At 35.1% G+C, this 18510-nt stretch overlaps 1 protein-coding gene across 3 annotated transcripts in view; it reads right to left on the bottom strand.

Moving 5' to 3' along the window:
• DENND1B (DENN domain containing 1B) overlaps window positions 1–18510 on the bottom strand; it is a 214343-nt gene that overhangs the window by 39479 nt on the left and 156354 nt on the right. For all 3 annotated transcript variants that reach the window (XM_087930332.1, XM_026700460.2, XM_087930333.1), the window contains 2 exons: window positions 13541–13666; window positions 7664–7765 (listed from right to left, as the gene is read on the bottom strand). In XM_087930332.1, the coding sequence (XP_087786458.1) occupies window positions 7664–7765; window positions 13541–13666 (228 nt within the window). The remainder of the gene's footprint in view (window positions 1–7663; window positions 7766–13540; window positions 13667–18510) is intronic.

Genomic DNA, 18510 nt, shown 5'->3' with positions numbered 1-18510 from the left:
GCATGTTTTATAGGCATGAAATGAAATTAAGCCCCTCCCCCCAAAATTAAGGCCTATATTAAAACATGCGAAATGGGGGAAATGGTGGGGGGGCTTGCCGTTAGGAAGTACTTTTGTTGCACACCCGGATATGGTGCAGCCTGCATTGACCCCAATACGAAGTGCCCCACCAACGCCAAGGTCAACATCCAAGCCGTCGCTGCCCGCCTGCCCGAAGATCCAAGGGGGGAGAAATTAAGTCACCCCTGAAAAGACAGCCTAGCCATTTTTTCGGGGCTCAAAAAAAAAAAAAAAGACCCGGCCTTATTATATGAGAAACACAGTAGGATAAATATATAAGTTATATACCAAATATACAAATACTGGATTTTATAGAGCTTCATTTTTATAAAACGTTTATGAAGTCCTATCTATTTATATGCACTGAAAAAGTAAACGTTTACTAAATGATGAAGGGTCCAAAAATTATTTTTAATCCCTCCCATTTACTGAGAGGACAAGAATACAAGATCTATGTGCATGTCTTTCCTCTCACAATAAAATTCTTTTTTCACTTTATAATTAATCACTATAAAATTAAAACCAATGGTTACTGCTAATAATTTTAAACAATGATTTCAATTAACAGAAGTTAACATTTATCATAGTTTGCCAATTTAAATCTCACCCAAAAAAGTTAGTGCTAAAAAAAAAAGGATGTTAGAAAAAAAAGGAAGCGTCTAATTCTCCATCCACCAATATCTCTGAACCTGGCTATACATAATCTGAAAATAATGATGACACGTTGTCAGAACTGCCAGGTTTAAATTATTGACAATTAGAATCTGAGTATAATTCTCAATGCAATAACAATGTATTGTAAAAACTCTCAATTTGCATTACATTTTCATAAACCTAAAAACAATCTTTCTCAACCCTCCAAAAGTACGGGCATTTTTAGGGTACTTGAGAGGTAATACTTCTTTGCCAGGATTAGGTAGCCAAAATATGAGATAAACAAAGAAATTGTTTGACTGATTGCACATTTTCCAACATGAATACCAAATCGCTGCTAACTGAAATGGTACACAGGAGCCAATAAAAATTAATTATTTGGCTGACTGTCATATGCTATCACAGATTATCCAAACAGGCCTGTCAGTGAAAATCTGATGCTTGTCAATGGATAGACTGATGACATGAAACAAACTGTTCCATGAATACATTTTGAAGAGGACTAGATAAAGGCAGACTCAGCAGTAGCAGCGAAAGACATGCTATCACTGATTATTTCCTCTTCTTCTTAACTAACATTCTTCTCCCTCCACCCGCCCCTCAGCCTTAACCTGGCCTTTTTCCAAATGGGATGGTTCATGGTCAGACAGCGGTAAGGGATCACTGGATTATTTCACAGCAAGAATGAGATAAAGCACCTTTAACCACCACTGTGCAGAAAACATTCTTTGAGCCACAAAGCATTATCTATCCAGGGAGAGTTAAGAAATCATTCTTTGCTCTCATACGAAGCACATGATTTATGAATGTAAGATAACAGAGTGTTAAGCATGAACTGAAAGGAGATATTTGTTTTGGGTCTAATCTTATACACACAAAATGTTAATACAAATTGGAAATTCATGAAAAATTAATAGATGCATCATTAATTGTGTTTGGTGGATTTGTCAGATTTCACCAGGAATAATGACAAACTAAATGAACAATAGTCTTGCCCCATCCCCCTATTTTTTTCTTCACCTTAAGTAATATAGATTTTGTACATCTCGGCTTCAACATTATACCTATTTACTGGGTATTGTATACAAAACACAAATATGTCCTATTAGCAATTCAGAGCATCATCTAAAGAATAAAGGAGTTATTAATAATAAAATAAATGTATGTCTCAAATCAGGTCATATTTTAGTTTTAACCAGACTGGAACTGCTTCGATTATTTTATCTTGAACAATTCAGTAGCACAGGGGCTTATAAAAATTAAACAGAGGTGCAAAAACTTGGTCAATGCTCTGCTCTTAACAGTATATACTGGGTAAGGATTTCATCCATTTTTCATACACACATCATGTTTTCTATTTCAAATCAGATAAAACAGTTTTCTTTCCTTCCAGAAAAAAAGCATTTTCTGTTCTTAGACTTAGCAATATGCAGCCATGCACATAAGTATTATTATACCATCAGCAACTTCAGTAAAACACATTTCCCAAAGTTTAAATAGTTAACCTTTTTCTTAGGTTATTAAATTATATATTCCTTATTAATGGCATTAAGTGAAGGAGATTGATCAGCTTAGTTTTGTACTTATCCAAAATAGCTATTATTACAAGTATATACGTTTAAGGCCTTAGAGCAGTGGTCACCAACCAGTGGGCTGGGGACCACTGGTGGTCCGCAAGAAAATTTTGGTGGTCCGCAGAGAAGCACCCCCAAAGTACCCCCCAAAGCAATTAATCCAGGCTGCATGGGAACACAAGGCTGTGCTGCCTACATGGCACGCGAGAACACAAGGCTTACGTCGTTTGCATTACGAACAACACGAGGCAGTGAGGGGAGGGTGGAAAGGGCGGAGAGGGGGAGCTTGCCCTACTCGCCTGGCCTGGCCACCGGGCTGCTTCTTTCTGCTTCTTTCTGCTTCTTTCTTCTTCTGCTTTTGGCTGCACACAAGGAAAGCAGCAAAAGTCTTTCTTTCTCTCCCCCAAACTTGGCCAGAAATGAGTCTTTGGAACCCTGCAAGGCATCCTGTTCCAAGAGGCTGCACCGGCACGACAAGTCTCACAAAGACTCGTTTTTGGCAGAGTTTGGGGCAGAGAAAGAAAGACTTCTGCTGCTTCTGCTGCTTTCCTTGCATGAAGCCAAAAGTCTGTTCACACCCCCACCCCCCCATGAGAGAATGGGACTGGAGATAGTAAAGAATAATCAATCGGTAGGAATACAGGGTGGGGGATTTTCCTGCAGACTCTGCAGACAAAGACCTTGGGAAAATCCCCGAAAAAGTCTGCAGGAAAATCCCCCATCTGCTTTCCTACCGGTCATTATTTAGGATCGCAAAATACCATCTATCTATCTTCCCTCCCTGAGAATGGAGCTGAAAAGCAGGTTAGGAATGTGGCTCCCTTGGGAGGGGGTGGGAGGGGTGTGTGTGTATGTGTGTGAGTGTGTAAGAGAGAGAGAGCGCACATCACCGCCAGCTCTCCGAGGTTGGATTGGATCTCTCTCTCCCTCTCCCTCCCACCCACCCACCCACCAACATCAGCAAGCCACCGTCAGTCAAAATACATATTAGTGGTCCGCGGGATTTAAAATTAAGAGTTTGGTGGTCTCTGAGGTCCAAAAGGTTGGTGACCCCTGCCTTAGAGAAATTACATGCATATATTTGGCGAGTCATTCAAAAATGGCTGAAACTAGTGAAATACATATTTGTGTGCAATACTTCATTTCAACTATCAACCAATTCTATTTGAGGCCTTTTATATTCAACTAACTGGTCTAAGTGGACATCACCAATGCTGTGTGTATGTTAGAAATCTATGGTGTAATATGTAGTGTGCACTTTTTACACACTGCTTTTGCTTCCTGTTTATATGATTACAAAGATGTCACTTTCCAAAACAAGTGTTTCAGAATTACAATAATGCAAATGTCTGCCCTGCTGCTGTTTCACATCCATACATCCATCTGTCTCTCTCTTTGAACTTCTTTTCTGTTTAAAAAACAGTATTTGCCACTGAACCTAAAGCAACACTTTAAATTCAAATCTCTTATGATTCAAGTAACCTTGAAAAGTGCCTAATTACAAACAGGTCTTGGATCAGATGCAGCTGGGATGTGGAAGAGAAAGAGGAGGAATTATATAAAATACTAAAGGGGCATAAAATAGTTTCAAAACATATTTCTTTCCCTATTGCAGAATAATACTATTTCTATTCTTTCTTATTAGAAACTGTACTTTTCACTTCTACTGCCATAAATCTCTATACCAACCATTAAATTCCAAGAACAAACACTTTTTTAAAAATGAAAGTTACCTAGCATCTTGTGAATTTCACTTATCTGTTTTGCACTATATCTTCAAAGAGAGTCAGAAGATTAATTAAATATGGTGTATGCCCTTCCCCCCTCAAAAAGGTTCTGGTTGTTTTAATCAAAAGAAATGTTTTCTATTTTGTGCTGGAGCTTGGACTGCAGTGTTTATCCAATGCTTAGAATAAGCTTTTAGGACTGTTTCTATTTGTATCATTTTGTTCTTTCTTCATCCAACAATGATTTCTAACAGGCTAGCAGAGAAACTAATCTTCTGGCATCAATCAGTGGCATGCGGCAGCAAATACCTACAATTGAAGTAGCCCTTCTAAATCCTGTTTATATCAAGACAGTTCAAAACTAAGAATTTTTTTCTCAATTCCAGACACACAATTTGAGTTCTAGCTTTTGAGATTCATCAGACAAAATAGTTCCGAAAACACTGCACTTTTACCCTTTCCTCATCTGAACTAGAGACAGATTAAGTTTTTTAAAAATGTTTGAAAATCACCCATGATCATAAGGTATGACCTGATTCTGGATTGTCTGAACAAACAGAAATTCCCCTCAATATGATACACCAGAGTACTAAAAAAGCTTCTACCTTTCCCCTCTGTGCAATGGGAAAGTAGAGACATGCATAATTTAAAAGAGATGTCCCTCTGGGCAATTAATTTCAAACTAAGATTTAGCTGTAACATCTGAAAAAAAAACAACTGGAAATATGCCTGAATGGTATGGTCCTACTAAATTGATTTTCAATTCAATTCAAACCTTTATTGTCAGAGTACAACATGTGTATAATGAGATTGTCTGAATCTCCCTTCGTGCACCCCCCCAACACAATACAACTCACAGTGAAGACAAAAAATCCCTAACCCAGTGAATCTTACTGACAAACACAATCCTATTGCACCATGTGAACTTATTGCACATTGCGTCGCCCCCCTCAAGTCACTCGTACTACGTTGTTACAAGGTTATTTTCCATTCAAGAGTCTGACAGCCCACAGATAAAAACTATTCTTCAGCTGTTTGTGCAGCTGCCTATGCTTCTATATCTCCTTCCTGATGGTAAGAGAATGAAGAAGTGCTGACCAGGGTGTGAATCGTCCCTGAGGATTTTCCTCATTCTTCTAAGTCAATGAGCCCTAGCAGTGTCGTCTAGTGGTATCAGGGGACAGCCCACGATGTTTTGTGCTGTGCTCGCCACCCTCTGTAGTATCTTTCTATCCATGGCAGCATACCACACTGTAATGGAATGAGGACGGTTTCTATTATGGACCGATAGAAAGAGGTCATCAGTTGTTGTTCCACTCTGTTTTTTCACAAGACCCTGAGGAAATGGAGTCTCTGTTGTGCCTTTCTGGCCACCTGGATCGTGTTGATTTTCCAGGTGAGATTTTCGCTGAGGTAGACTCCCAGGAATTTAAAGGAGGAAACTCTTTTGACACAGCCCCCCTCGAAGGAAAGTGGGGCAGGTTCCTCTCTCTTCTCCCTGAAGTTTAACACCATCTCCTTTGTCTTGCTGATGTTCAGGTGCAGGTTGTTTTGTAAGCACCAGGTGGATAATTTTTTAACCTCCCCCCATATGCTGCTTCATCTCCACCTGTAATAAGACCCAATATGGTGGTGTCATCTGTGAAGTTAATGATCACAGTAGATGAGTCAGATGATACACCATCATGTGTGTACAGTGAGTACAGGTAGGGACTGAGCATACAGTGCTAAGCTTCAGGAAGGTGAATATGACAGACCCAGTTCTCACTGTTTGTGGATGGTCCCTCAGAAAGTCCTTGATCCATTGTTTTATCAATGGTTGGATAAAAAGGCATGGTAATGTAATAGACTAGATAATTTTGTGATAGAAATTTAATAGATTGATATAAAACATAATATAGACATATATAACCACTGGTTGAAAGTATAACATAAATTTTAAGATAAAACTTGGAACATCTTGTATAAAATGATGGAATAAATAGTTTAGTCATGAATGATTAATAACTGATAAATATATAAGCATATGTTAGTTCGACAATGTGAAAACTGATATAAATTGTGAGTAAATGACTACAAAAGGATAGCAAAAAAGATTTGCAACCAACTGACACACTGTATGTATATAAAATGGAAGATGGTTTTATGTTTTTATGTTTTGTATGTGTATGTTTGTTTTTAAAAATAAAAATTCTTTATAAAAAAAGAAAAAGAAAGTCCTTGATCCAGTCGCAGATGTAAGAGGGAAAATCCAAGTCAGTCAGGTTTTCGATAAGGATGCTCAGCAGAATGGTATTGAAGGCCAAGCTATAGTCAATGAAAAACATCCTGCAATAGTTTCTGGGTTTCTCCATATGGCTCGCCACAGATGTAAAGCAGAAGCTATGGCATTGTCTGTTGATCTATTTCCCCTATAGGCAAACTGATATTTACCAAAGTCCGGTGGGAGGCATGCCCTCAAGTGTTGGAGAGCCAATCTCTCGAAGCATTTCATCATTACAGAGGCTAATGCAATAGATCTGTAGTCATTTAGGTAGTTAATTGCTGTTTTCTTTGGGAGTGGGACAAATGCTTTCAAGCATGATGGAATGCAGGCCATTTGCAGGGAGATTTAGAGGTATTCAATTTTAAAGAAAGTCAAAGTCAACTCTATGAGATAAAATACTGTTTTTTATTTAATTTAATTTAATTAATTATTTTATTTTATTTTATTTCATTTTATTACCCTAACAGCAATGTGCTCATCCATAAGAAAGCCTCTTAAATAATGCCAAAATATTATCCATGACAAGTATGAGCATCAAGGAGCTGGGAGCAGACTCCTTCTTCTGTTCTCTACATATGTTTGCATCATACCATCTCACACAGCAAATTTCCTAGTCCTGAAGAGAGTAGTTTAAGAGAGGATTTGGAAGCTAGCAGACATTTGAAAATTGGCTCATTTTTATTAATGATAATCAAATTAAATGTATATATTTATCCAAAACTTTTTATATATAGAAATAGCACTTAGACTTATATACCGCTTTATAGTGCTTTACAGCCCCCTCAAAGCAGTTTACAGAGGGCCAGCCTATTGCCCCCAACAATTTGGGTCCTCATTTTACCCACCTCGGAAGGATGGAAGGCTGAGTCAACCTTGAGCCTGGTGGGATTCGATCTGTCAAATTGCAGTAGGAGTAGCTTGCAGAACTGTATATAAACAGCTATTCATTGAAAAAGGGCTTAAATTTGTACCTGTATCAGAACCATTTATTAATACTTTCCCATAAACCTGCCAGGTCTGTTCTAGAGGATTAGAAAATCTGCCAAGACAGATTTTGGATGCTCACAGGAGGGTAGCGATGATTCCAAATAGAAATACAGTTACATATATTGGAAAAAAAACCAAGACCCTTTAATTGAAGCAGGTTTATTTCTTATTATCTCAAAGAGTTGTCACTAGAAAGAACCTTTTGGGATTATAATAGAAATGTACAAGAATTTATCCTAGCTATATTCTAGTTTCTCCTCAGATCATAAAAATCTTTCAGTATTCAAATCAAAATTCAGAAACTGCTACTGATGATTGTTGTAGCATTTCTCTGTCCCTGAATATGCATATACTACATGCATTGGAATAATATTAGATCAAAATCTCAGAAATACCTGTTTAAAAAGTTGGAGATTCACTGCAGTTTCCAGAAAATATTTAGTAGAACTGGAACGATGCTTGATAAAGCTTTCCTCACAGAAAATGATAGGTTCTCCCTAAATTTGAAAAACATAAGAAATATACATTTTTATAAACAGTTCTATTTAACATTTCATTGCAATACACCAATTATTTTGCATATAGCAGTATTTGCAATCAATATTTTAAACCTGGTAAATGTAACTTATTTTTCATACTAAAAATAAATTCCTTACAATGCATAGACAGAATACAACTATGTTTTAAATGTAAGGAAAATCAAATGCCCAAAATAAATTATTTTGTAAAATCTAACTTTTTAAAATGTCATGCCTAAAGTATGCTCAGAAAAAAAACAGTCAATCAATAGCTAATCATGGGCACAAAACAGATTAGAAATAATTAACATCCATTTTAATTATTCAAAAAAAATTCTGTTACTTTAATTAAAATTTCATCTTTTCTGCAAGTGAAGGACCTTTTTTATGGTTTGGGAAATATATCAGAAATACTGAAAACTAAAGAAATAAAATAAAAGGACATTTTCATAGCCACAAGAGTTGCCCTATGTGATCCAATGGGTCTCTACTAAGCCTTTTTTTCTTGTGATTCTGTAATAAAATATAGTATGCCCATAACCCAGAATGGATTATTCAAATTTTGATTATGCAAATTAGCTATGGATTTTCCATGAAACCCTCATGTCTGTTTAATTCTCTGATGGATGCATTCACATTTAGCTAATTTAATTATTCAGAAACATTGAATATTCCCCAAATAATTTATTTATAATTTATAATACTATAGTAAATACTTTCAAAAGAATCCAGTTAAGATTTATTTATTTTTAAGTCACAAAGTTAAACAAAACTGTGTATGGTTTAAAATGGTGCATGGTTTAAAAATGGGGTTAAATAAGGCTAAAATGTTTTAGTTGGATGCCCAAAAGCCAGAAAGAAACCATACTGCAATAAGAATAGAAGCAAAGCTTAAAGGTTTGTTCAAAATGAATTTCTAACACTACAAATGTAAAATTATATATTTGAAGTCCTCCCCATCAAGAATTTAAGTTACTACCACTGCTATAATAATTTGAATAAAAACAATCAGAATACTCTTGTACCAGTCAACCTGAAACAAATTCATGACAATCCTCTATTCAGTTTCAATAAGACTAGAATTAAAAACTGAGTCTTCCTCTTTGTGCTTATGTATTAAAAATAATATTCTTTCATTCCAAACTATTAAACATCAAGGATAATTCTGAATACTTTAGGGTTTTATGTATCATCACCTTCTGCAGTAAATATGTATTGATTATAGATTGTTAATAGCTGGAGTATATTGCTACAGTACAAATGATTTGCTGCAATTCTTCATGAAAAGAATTGAATGAAACTTTCTGAAACTGAAAGGAAAGACAGGAGTATTTCATGCCTATGTTTATACAACCCCTGAAATTTCAAACATAAAGTAAGAACTACCTCAGACTCTGGTGACCAGATTGGATAGGAAATTAATAGATAACATTAATAATTTTAAGAAAGAAGCTTCTTTGAGCTACTTTGAAACAGGCTAGTTACCAGTACATACTTAGTACCTCCTATAAATCGTATTAACCTTCCATCATTGGGAACTATATTACTTCAATTTCCCAGAAACTCAAGTAATTCACTGACTCTACATGGAGATCTGTTTGAGAGGAGGGAGACTAAAACCAGCTGTAACTTAAACATTTAAAAATAACTTCAAGTTGTTACATGTTAGGCACTTGCATAAGGTCCTATATTTAAAGACTACTGTTCTCCTTTCTTGTGTCCATAGACATCTCCAAGAAAAAAGCCAAGATTATATACAAACATTTACATGCTACTAATATAATGGCAATTTGTCATACTGTAACCATCAAATCATTTCTCAATGCACTTTCCCCAAACACATTGGACTTGTTACATACGTTGACTTTTAGTCTACATTAGTCTCAAATTTTTTGGCACTACAGTACATGAAAAAGAAGAAATGCTATTGTATGGGTCTTCCACACTGTGTCCTTCCTACTTCTTGGTGGATATTTTCTTAATTCTTGAGCCTCGTGCTAAAATGCAAATACCTAAAAGAAGATTATTCTAGGAGTGTCTGTACAAAACTTGCTAAGGATCAGAAATCTGATTAAGATTAGCTATTTCATAATCAAGTTGACCTTTTATGGTCTGCTTGGATTACTGATAACAACAAATCATTTTGATTTGATATGCAGCTTTTGGAATCAGAAATGCAAGTAAATACAAGAGAGAGGGAAACAATTGGATCTCTGGATACCTTACATTGCCAGGGATAGGAATTCAATAGATCACAACTCATTCCCTGCCTCTTAACACTCAGATCCTTTTTGCATTTGTGAACCAGCAAAATTGCACGGGCCTTGAAACTATTGTATCATCTTGGGATACTGCTATGTAACACCTACACTTAGAAATAGATTCGGGGATTCACCTCCTTTGGAAAAGAAAAGATCCAATTATGGTGTTTCTGACACATAACATAATCACCTCCTGTAACTGCCTGTTTTATGTCAATAATCTTTTTCAGAAAAATGACCAACAAATGACCAACTACTCTTATTAGTTTTCAATGTAATCACATCAAGCCAATTCAAAAATTTAAAGTTTACCTTTGCAAAGAGTTCATTCCTTTTCCTCTAACATGTCTAACATCTCAAATACAAAACTAAAAGTCATTTGAAATTACTTGAGCAAGGGAAGTTGCAGAGCTCTTGAAGGCACAGCTTATTTTATCCCCAGTTATTGTTAGACAGCAACTTCAATCCAAGAAGATACCCCAAAACATCCAGTGGAGGGGGGTCCAATTATCTTAGCCCGAGGCCTGGGAAAACAAAGCTTCATGGTTCTTTAGAACACCAACATTATTCCCAACATACTCTCAAAGTATATTTTTGATCAAGGTCTATTAGGGATTTTACACTGAAGAGCTGACTGCTAGTATTTTTAATATCAGATTGATTTTTTCCCTTTTTGGCCAGACAATATATCTGTCCGCTTAATAACAGTTATTACAGAACTCTGTACATCCCCATCTCCTTTTCATGGGCTAGTGGGCACAGCAGGACACATTCCTTTTAAGCTTCATCCACATTTTAAATTAGCTGCTTAATATAATTGTAAATAACTTTTGACACACGAGCTCAGAATAAATCATTATCATGAGCATAAAATAAGCTAAATCCTATAATTATTCTAAAAACAAATGCAAAGCTGTAGATATCAGTAGATATCTTTGCTTTAAAAAGATAACATTGTGTATTATGGTTCTTTTCATTCACAATTAGACATGGTTTACAATAAATTGTTTATTAATTAGGTTACTTAGGAGTTTTGATCTTTGACTAACATAGTCAAACTGTTGCAACTGGTATTCTTTAAGGGCGTTTCACAAAAGTTGAATTTAAGTGGAATGCAATAAGATATTTAAAGGCCATTTTTCACTATCACGGACAGTACAAACTTCGTGCTCACTGGCCAGAGTCCCATTAAAAGCAAAAGTTTAAAATATACAAAATAAAAGGAATTTAAAAAATATAATTACAGCAAATTTTACAAATAGTAAAACAGAATTTGCCCATATTCAAAGAAACAGAGTCATATTAGTCAACTTATAATAGCTGGATTTGAATGACTTTGCAATTTACTTAAACTGTAAAACATACTAAGAGTCTTTATGGACAATGCAGCAAAACATTTTCAATTGTTCTTTTGCTACAAGGATAACTTTTAACAGAAATTTAATTCCAGGATAATGAAAACCTTTGTCTGACTAGGAAGATTTTCTGCCAGTCACAGAAGATGGGGAAGGAAAAGAGGTGTTCTCTGAGAATCTTCCAGTAAGGCAAAATAGTTGGAAAATATATATCACACTTCTCATTTTTAAAGTCTCTGCTTTAATGAGTTATTCCAATCCTATTCATGACAGTCCTGATCTTTAGGTTAAAGTTAGTGGACGAAAAATGATGGCAAAAGTATGTCCACATTTATTATGTACAAAACTTATCAAGAAAACAAGAGCAGTTAAAACCCAGTTGCTTATGTGAAATATTTTGGGAAGGGAAAAATTATGTGCGATAAATATGTAATTCTTCATGATAAAGCAGGAAGAAGAAAAATACTGTAATACACTAAACAAATCACCTTTCTCAAAAACCATATCATTAAAAGATTATAAAGAACATAAACAACTAACTTGATTTATACTTCACTTTAAAAAATCTGGCAGCATTTCAGAAACCTAGCCAAGAGAAAGATAAAGCCATACAAAAGATACTGGAACCTCTGCAAGGGTAAAAACCACCCACCACTTAACTCGGAAAAAAAATAACAAGAGTTTTGTTTAAATAATACTAAGGCTTGGCAATTATAGTTTGAAAAATTGGAGAAATTTCAAAGCCAAAAAGAGTACCATCTTCTTTCAATTGTTTAATGTCCTATAGTATATAATCCAAGGATACGGTGCAAGAAGGGATAATCTAAATCTTTAGATTAAGAGAAACTGGGTTAAGGAAATCTTAAAGAGTCTTTAGAAACTTTTAACAACCAAACTCAAAAGGCTGTAAGTTTTGTAAGGTGGGTAAAAGGTTACATACATTGGAAATATATTTGTAATATACATAATTAACATACTTTTAAAATACAATCATGTTTGTGTAGAGGGAATGGGACAACTTGCCACAGCCAACTCGCTGTGGCCAACTTGCCACAGTCAACCCACCATGGCCAATTTGCCATGGGATAATTCACTGCAGGACAATTTAACAATTCTATTTAATTATTTAAAATAAATAAAAAATATTTTAATTTTTGCCATTCACATTTCATTCTGTCCCTACTTTTGCATCCTTTCTTTAATTATTCTATTCCACCATTTCTTTGATATTACTGTAATTTTTGTCCTGTGTTGAATTATGAAGTAACAATGTCATCACACAGTCAACTTCAAAAGCACCATTTTACTGAAAGATAGTACAGCAAATGAAGATAATTCGGTGGTAAATATATAAATTTCAGGACAGCTTTTATTTATTGAACTAAAAGAGCCTTTAATCGCTGTATTTATGTATAATTTTAAAGAATGATTCATATTTGTACTGTGCATGTAAATATAGATTATTTACTCACTTAATTAAAAAACTAAATCAGTTGCTGTGTGAATAAAATAAAAAATTATAAAAATTATAAAAAATAAAAAAATAACTAAGAGCTAAATAAGTGAATTATATACAGTATATTAGGAATAATTCTGGCTTATTCATTGACATAATTCTGACTACATCAACTTCATTACTGCAACCTGAGAACCAAAATCTGATATCACTCTTCAAGTGATTTACCCACTGATATTAGAAGTGAGACAAATGAAGAGCAAATTAAGCATTTTGTGTTTTTAGAGTCAGTTTGGTTTAGTGAGTAAGACACTAAACTAGAAACTGGGACACCATGAGTTCTACTCTGGACTTAGGTATGAAAACCTGGTGGGTGACACTCACTCTCACAGAGGGTTATCGTGGGGGAAATAGGAGGAGGACCATTTACAAATGAGTCAAGTTGGCCAACGTAGCTGATACTCCTAAGTCATTTACTTAAGTCATTTATAAAAATAATAAAGGCATGATATAATTAATATTAAATAAATTTCTTCTTCATCTGATCACTGTATATTGCTTTCCAAAAATAACATGGCTCAATATGAGAGTTTTCTAACTGCAGTGAGATAGATAAAATTCAAATGTGCAAACATTCTTTAGAATTAGAAAATAGATCCCTGAATGATAAATGATAGCTTACAGGTTTGTATCTTAGTGCATCTCTGTAGGAACCAAACAAGGCCACCTGAGCTCTGAGGAACGCCCTGGATACTCCATCACCAGTGGCTGTGGACTGCTTCTTCAGTTGATTTTTCAAGGCCGAGACCTGCATTGACAGAGAAGAACAGTTAATTTAACACTTCAGAAATTGGTAAAGAGAGGTACAAACCCAATCAGCAGGCAAGCTCTGGTTTCTGCAGGTCAGCCAAAAAAATCATGTTCTTCCTTGATAGCTTATCTTTTTAACTGCAAAGTACACCTGCTGATCTGTTAATTGAAATGAAAGCAGGGGAGGCTGGTAAGTGCTAATGCAAATTGGTTTATGCTCTCTTTTTTTTCCCAAGGCCTCTTGACATAAATAAGCTTTAATTATTTTACAGTAAGTGGTTTATGAGATTCTTTTTCTGTAGATTTCTTGCCACCATCATACTACGTATCTGGATGTCTCAGATAAAGATGAATAGATATTGTTCAATAGAGTTACAACAATTTTCTTTAGTTTTCAAATTTAGCTTATCTCTTGAGTGTAACCCCATTTATTCTGTGCTACCAAACTTAGAACCATGTGTTTTTTATTCTGCCAGAAGAGATTTCACTAATGCTGTAGTTTATCATGAGCCAGAAATGATTCAACTAAATGGTAATGACAATGCTTTTATAAAATCACCATACTGCAGCTTATGAGTTGTATCTATCTCTAAACCAGCTCAGGGTCAGAACTAATGTTATATAGCCTAAGTTAAGATAGTATACCCAAGAATGTATGTTATAAATAAGTGTCTGTAGTATATTTAAAAACAATCTGTTTTTCAAGGGGTTTATGAGAAAGTTGGGAAAAGAAGAAAGGACGCAATGGGAGGTCAGGATGGATAAAGTGAAAGTTGAAACACTGAATTGGAAAGTTTAGGTGAATGGAAGAGAGACTAACATTTGCGTGTGAATGAATATGTACATATCCATATGCTTTTATACTTAATATCGTTCTTGAGCCCAAGTGCGCATTCCTTTTGCGTGTATTTTTTCAGCCACTTAGCATATAACACAATAAGTTCTATACAGATACATATGGAACTCATATGAGGTTCTTGCTCAATAGTGTTTGGATAAAAAAAACAAACTGGGAACTAAAGAAGAGCTCCACAACTGCAGAAAGTATTGTGCCAATAATTCTCAGAACGGGGAGCACTCTTGGTTTTACAGAAGAATTGTATTAGAGTTAATAATGAATTAATGATTCTTATTTTGCAGACAAGTTCACAGGTTGCAAATATCACTGAGTGCAGCTTATGCAAAATCTCAGCTAGCATTATATTTATCTATGAAAATCAAAAGGCATTACTAAAACAAATGTGTTTTTTTTTTAAATCTACAACAGTGAATATTCTTTTTTCTTCAGATAAGCAGCCATGATTATTCTTGACAATGATTATTGTAATTGAAGCATCAATCTAATTAACAATGCAACTCTGAATAATGCTAATGAGAGCTGAACATGGCATCGGAGAAAAGACTAACTCTACAGGTGATAAACTTTCACAGTAGTGACATTTTCCAATGTAAAGTCACAGTTACTGTGATATGATCAAAGACAGAGACCCCCATTGGGTCTAATTATAACTATAGTTTTGGAAAAGAATTACTGAGTTATTATGTTCATAATCTATGCAGAAAGGCCTTTACAGTATAGGTCCTCTCCCTATAGTTGTGATCCTTTCCATTTATATTTGAGCACCATGGATTCAGATAAAAGTTTAGAGTCTGATTCATTTAGACCATGAAGAGCCTATTCCAATATTCACAGAAGTTTAACCATACCCATCCAAAAAAAAATAATAATCCCGATTTTAAAAATATATATATTAAATTAGAAGTTTGTGAAGTAATTGATCCATTCTATATATTAATAACATATATATACAGTTATGTACCATATAGAGTTTTTTAAAGGAGGAAGCAAGGTATCAAAGCAACAGCAAGTGTACATAATGGAGAGGGAACTGGTGTAAATTTTAGAAAATCAGTTACCTGTTTCTTTAAGGTAATTATTGGAACAAGCAAAAAAAAAAAATCTTAAGCATTTTTAAGGCATAAGCTTCACTGAATTCAACAGGTCTTCCCTTCAATTAAAAAAATGGATCATAGTACAAACGAACACTATCCGTTATCTGCTGTTTTTTCCTCAGATTAACAATGTTTTAAATTAACCTCAAGGACGACTAATGCATAACAGAGGTGTGAAAATCATTTCATTTAAACATAAGAGACAGTTTTATAGTATTGAAAAGATACTGCACATACTAACTCTAAGATCGCATCAATTGTATTGGGTTCTCGTTGCTCTTTGTCTTGTAACATAAGGAAAAAGTACATTATTCTGACAAAGTGATGCTGATAAACTGGAAAAAATGCAGAGGCCAGGGTCACTAACTTTTGGAATCAGTAAGAGAACTAGAAGATACTGCCCTGGACAGTGGTGGGATTCAAAAACTATTGCTACCAGTTCTTTGGGTGAGGCTTGGTGGGCATGGCTTGGTGGGTGTGGCAGGGGAAGGATATTATAAAATCTCCATTCCCAACCTACTCCAGGGGAAGGATGCTACAAAATCCCCATTCCCTCCCCACCCCACTAACCTGCTTTCCAGCTCCGTCCTCCTGTGCAGGGTGACAAAAGAAGACCCAGCCGATCAGCTGGGACTTGGGAGGCAGAGAATAAATGAGGGTGGGGTCAGTCAGAGGTGGTATTTGCCAGTTCTCCGAACTATTCAAAATTTCTGCTACCAGTTCTCCAGAACTGGTCAGAACCTATTGAATACCACCTCTGGCCCTGGATAATCAAAAGGTAATGCATGTGAGTGTGTACACATGCACATAAAAACAATACTGGAACTTGTCAAATCTGACATTATAGTGAAAAGTTAAAGCACTAAATCTGTAACTAATTTACTGTGAACAGAATGGAGCACTGAAATTGATCTTCAGTCCCCCAATATTAGGAATGCTGCTATTTAATAATTTTACATACCCCATGTATTTTCAGGTACAGTTCAATTTAAAAGGAGGGCAGAAAGATATAGTTAAAACACAAAGTAGAGAGCAGTACAATGGTACTTCATGACCAACGTTTCTGTTCATTAGCTCAACCATGGTCACAGCTTTATAGCAAGATGCATGATGCGCGCCTGTAAACTTTTAAATTAATATAAATTAAATGACCTCTGTGATCATATTAAGAGCAACTGCGTTCTCTTTGCTGATGTTGTAAAGCTATTCAACATCACAGACAATACTACTACCCTCCAAAAAAGATCTTAACTATGTATCAGAATGGTCAATCAAATGGCAACTTCAAATCTCAATAAATAAATGCTCTGTCTTACATATTGGCAAAAAAAAATACCAGAAAATAAAATACAAGCTAAATAATCAAGACCTTGCTGAGGATCCAAACTTTGTCAAGGACCTTGGAGTATTCATCTCTAATGATCTAAGTGCTAGAGCCCACATAGCCAAAAAGGCATTAAGAGTTGTTAATCTAATCCTATGTAGCTTCTTCTCTGGTAATATCACACTACTAACTAGAACATACAAAACATTTGCTAGACCTATACTTGAATACAGCTCATCAGTCTGGAACCCATATCATGTATCTGATATTAACAAAATTGAAAAAGTCCAGAAATATTTTACAAGAAGAGTTCTCTGCTCCTCTACTCATTGCAGAATACCTTATGCCACCAGACTTGAAATTCTAGACCTAGAAAACCTACGCCGCCTCCAGTCCGATCTAAGTATAGTATATAAAATCATACATTGCAATGTCCTACCTGTCAATGAATACTTCAGCTTCAACCATAACAATACAAGAGCAAACAATAGATACAAACTCAAGGTTAATCGCACCAAACTTGATTGCAGAAAATACAACTTCAGCAACAGAGTGGTCAATGTTTGGAATACTCTACCTGACTCCGTGGTTTCTTCCCCCAAAACTTTAACCTTAGAATGTCTACAATTGACTTCACCCGCTTCCTAAGAGGCCTGTAGGGGGCGTGCATAAGCGCACCAATCATGCCTACCATCCCTGTCCTATTGTTTCTTTTTATTTTTCTTATAAGTATCTATCTCATGTATTCAAAACTATGTTTATTCTTATACCTGTATCTTGTAAGCGATTGACAAATCAAATAAATACTAAATACTAAAAATACAAGGAGGATCTGTTGTCATAATAGAGTCCCAACTCCACACTATGCCTAGAAAAGAGACTTTCAGTGGCTAAACCTTGTTTGAAATTAATATATATCTACTTCCACTTACTTAACAGTACTAGAATGTCAACAACCTGGTCACTGGGGCAGAAGTTCAGCTTATCCAGCAGCAGCATGACTTTGAAATACATTCAACAATGATCAAAGTTCAAGAATACAGAAGTGATGTTCCGAAGGGTCTGAAGAATCCATTACTCCAGTTCTGGATGAATTGTTCTAATTATAATTTAATTTCAGTTAAAAATATCACTTTGGGGTTTTTTTTGTTTTTGTTTTTGCTTTTGATTTTCTATTCTAAAATCTATATTGTAGTTGTGCAATCTGGATAGCTGAAGAACATTTCTTCCTATGCTTCCCTTTCCCAAACTACAAGGTGATTTGAGGTTTTCTGCAAAGTCTTTTGAGGATCACTATGATACATGAATTATTAATTCCAGAAGCTGCTTTTTGATTTAAGAAATTCTCTCTCCAGAAAGGGTTTGTCAAAAAAGTTTACTTTCAGAGGAAGAGTCTGGTTTTTTCCTTTTTAAAAGATTTTATGACTTAGACTGACCTGAATTTAATGAGAATTTCATGCTCATTAGCTTTTACTCTAATTATCTTTTTATGATGGGATGTAAATTATAAGTCTGTTTGAAAGTTAATTATAATAAGAATATCACAAGGCATTATATGTAATATT

This window comes from Pseudonaja textilis, chromosome 3 (genome assembly GCF_049901715.1).
Source record: "Pseudonaja textilis isolate UNSWEBS1 chromosome 3, rPseTex1.2, whole genome shotgun sequence".
In the NCBI taxonomy this organism is placed as follows: domain Eukaryota; kingdom Metazoa; phylum Chordata; class Lepidosauria; order Squamata; family Elapidae; genus Pseudonaja; species Pseudonaja textilis.
The sequence above is the reverse complement of the archived record's forward strand: the minus strand, read 5'-3'. Positions and strand labels throughout refer to the sequence as shown.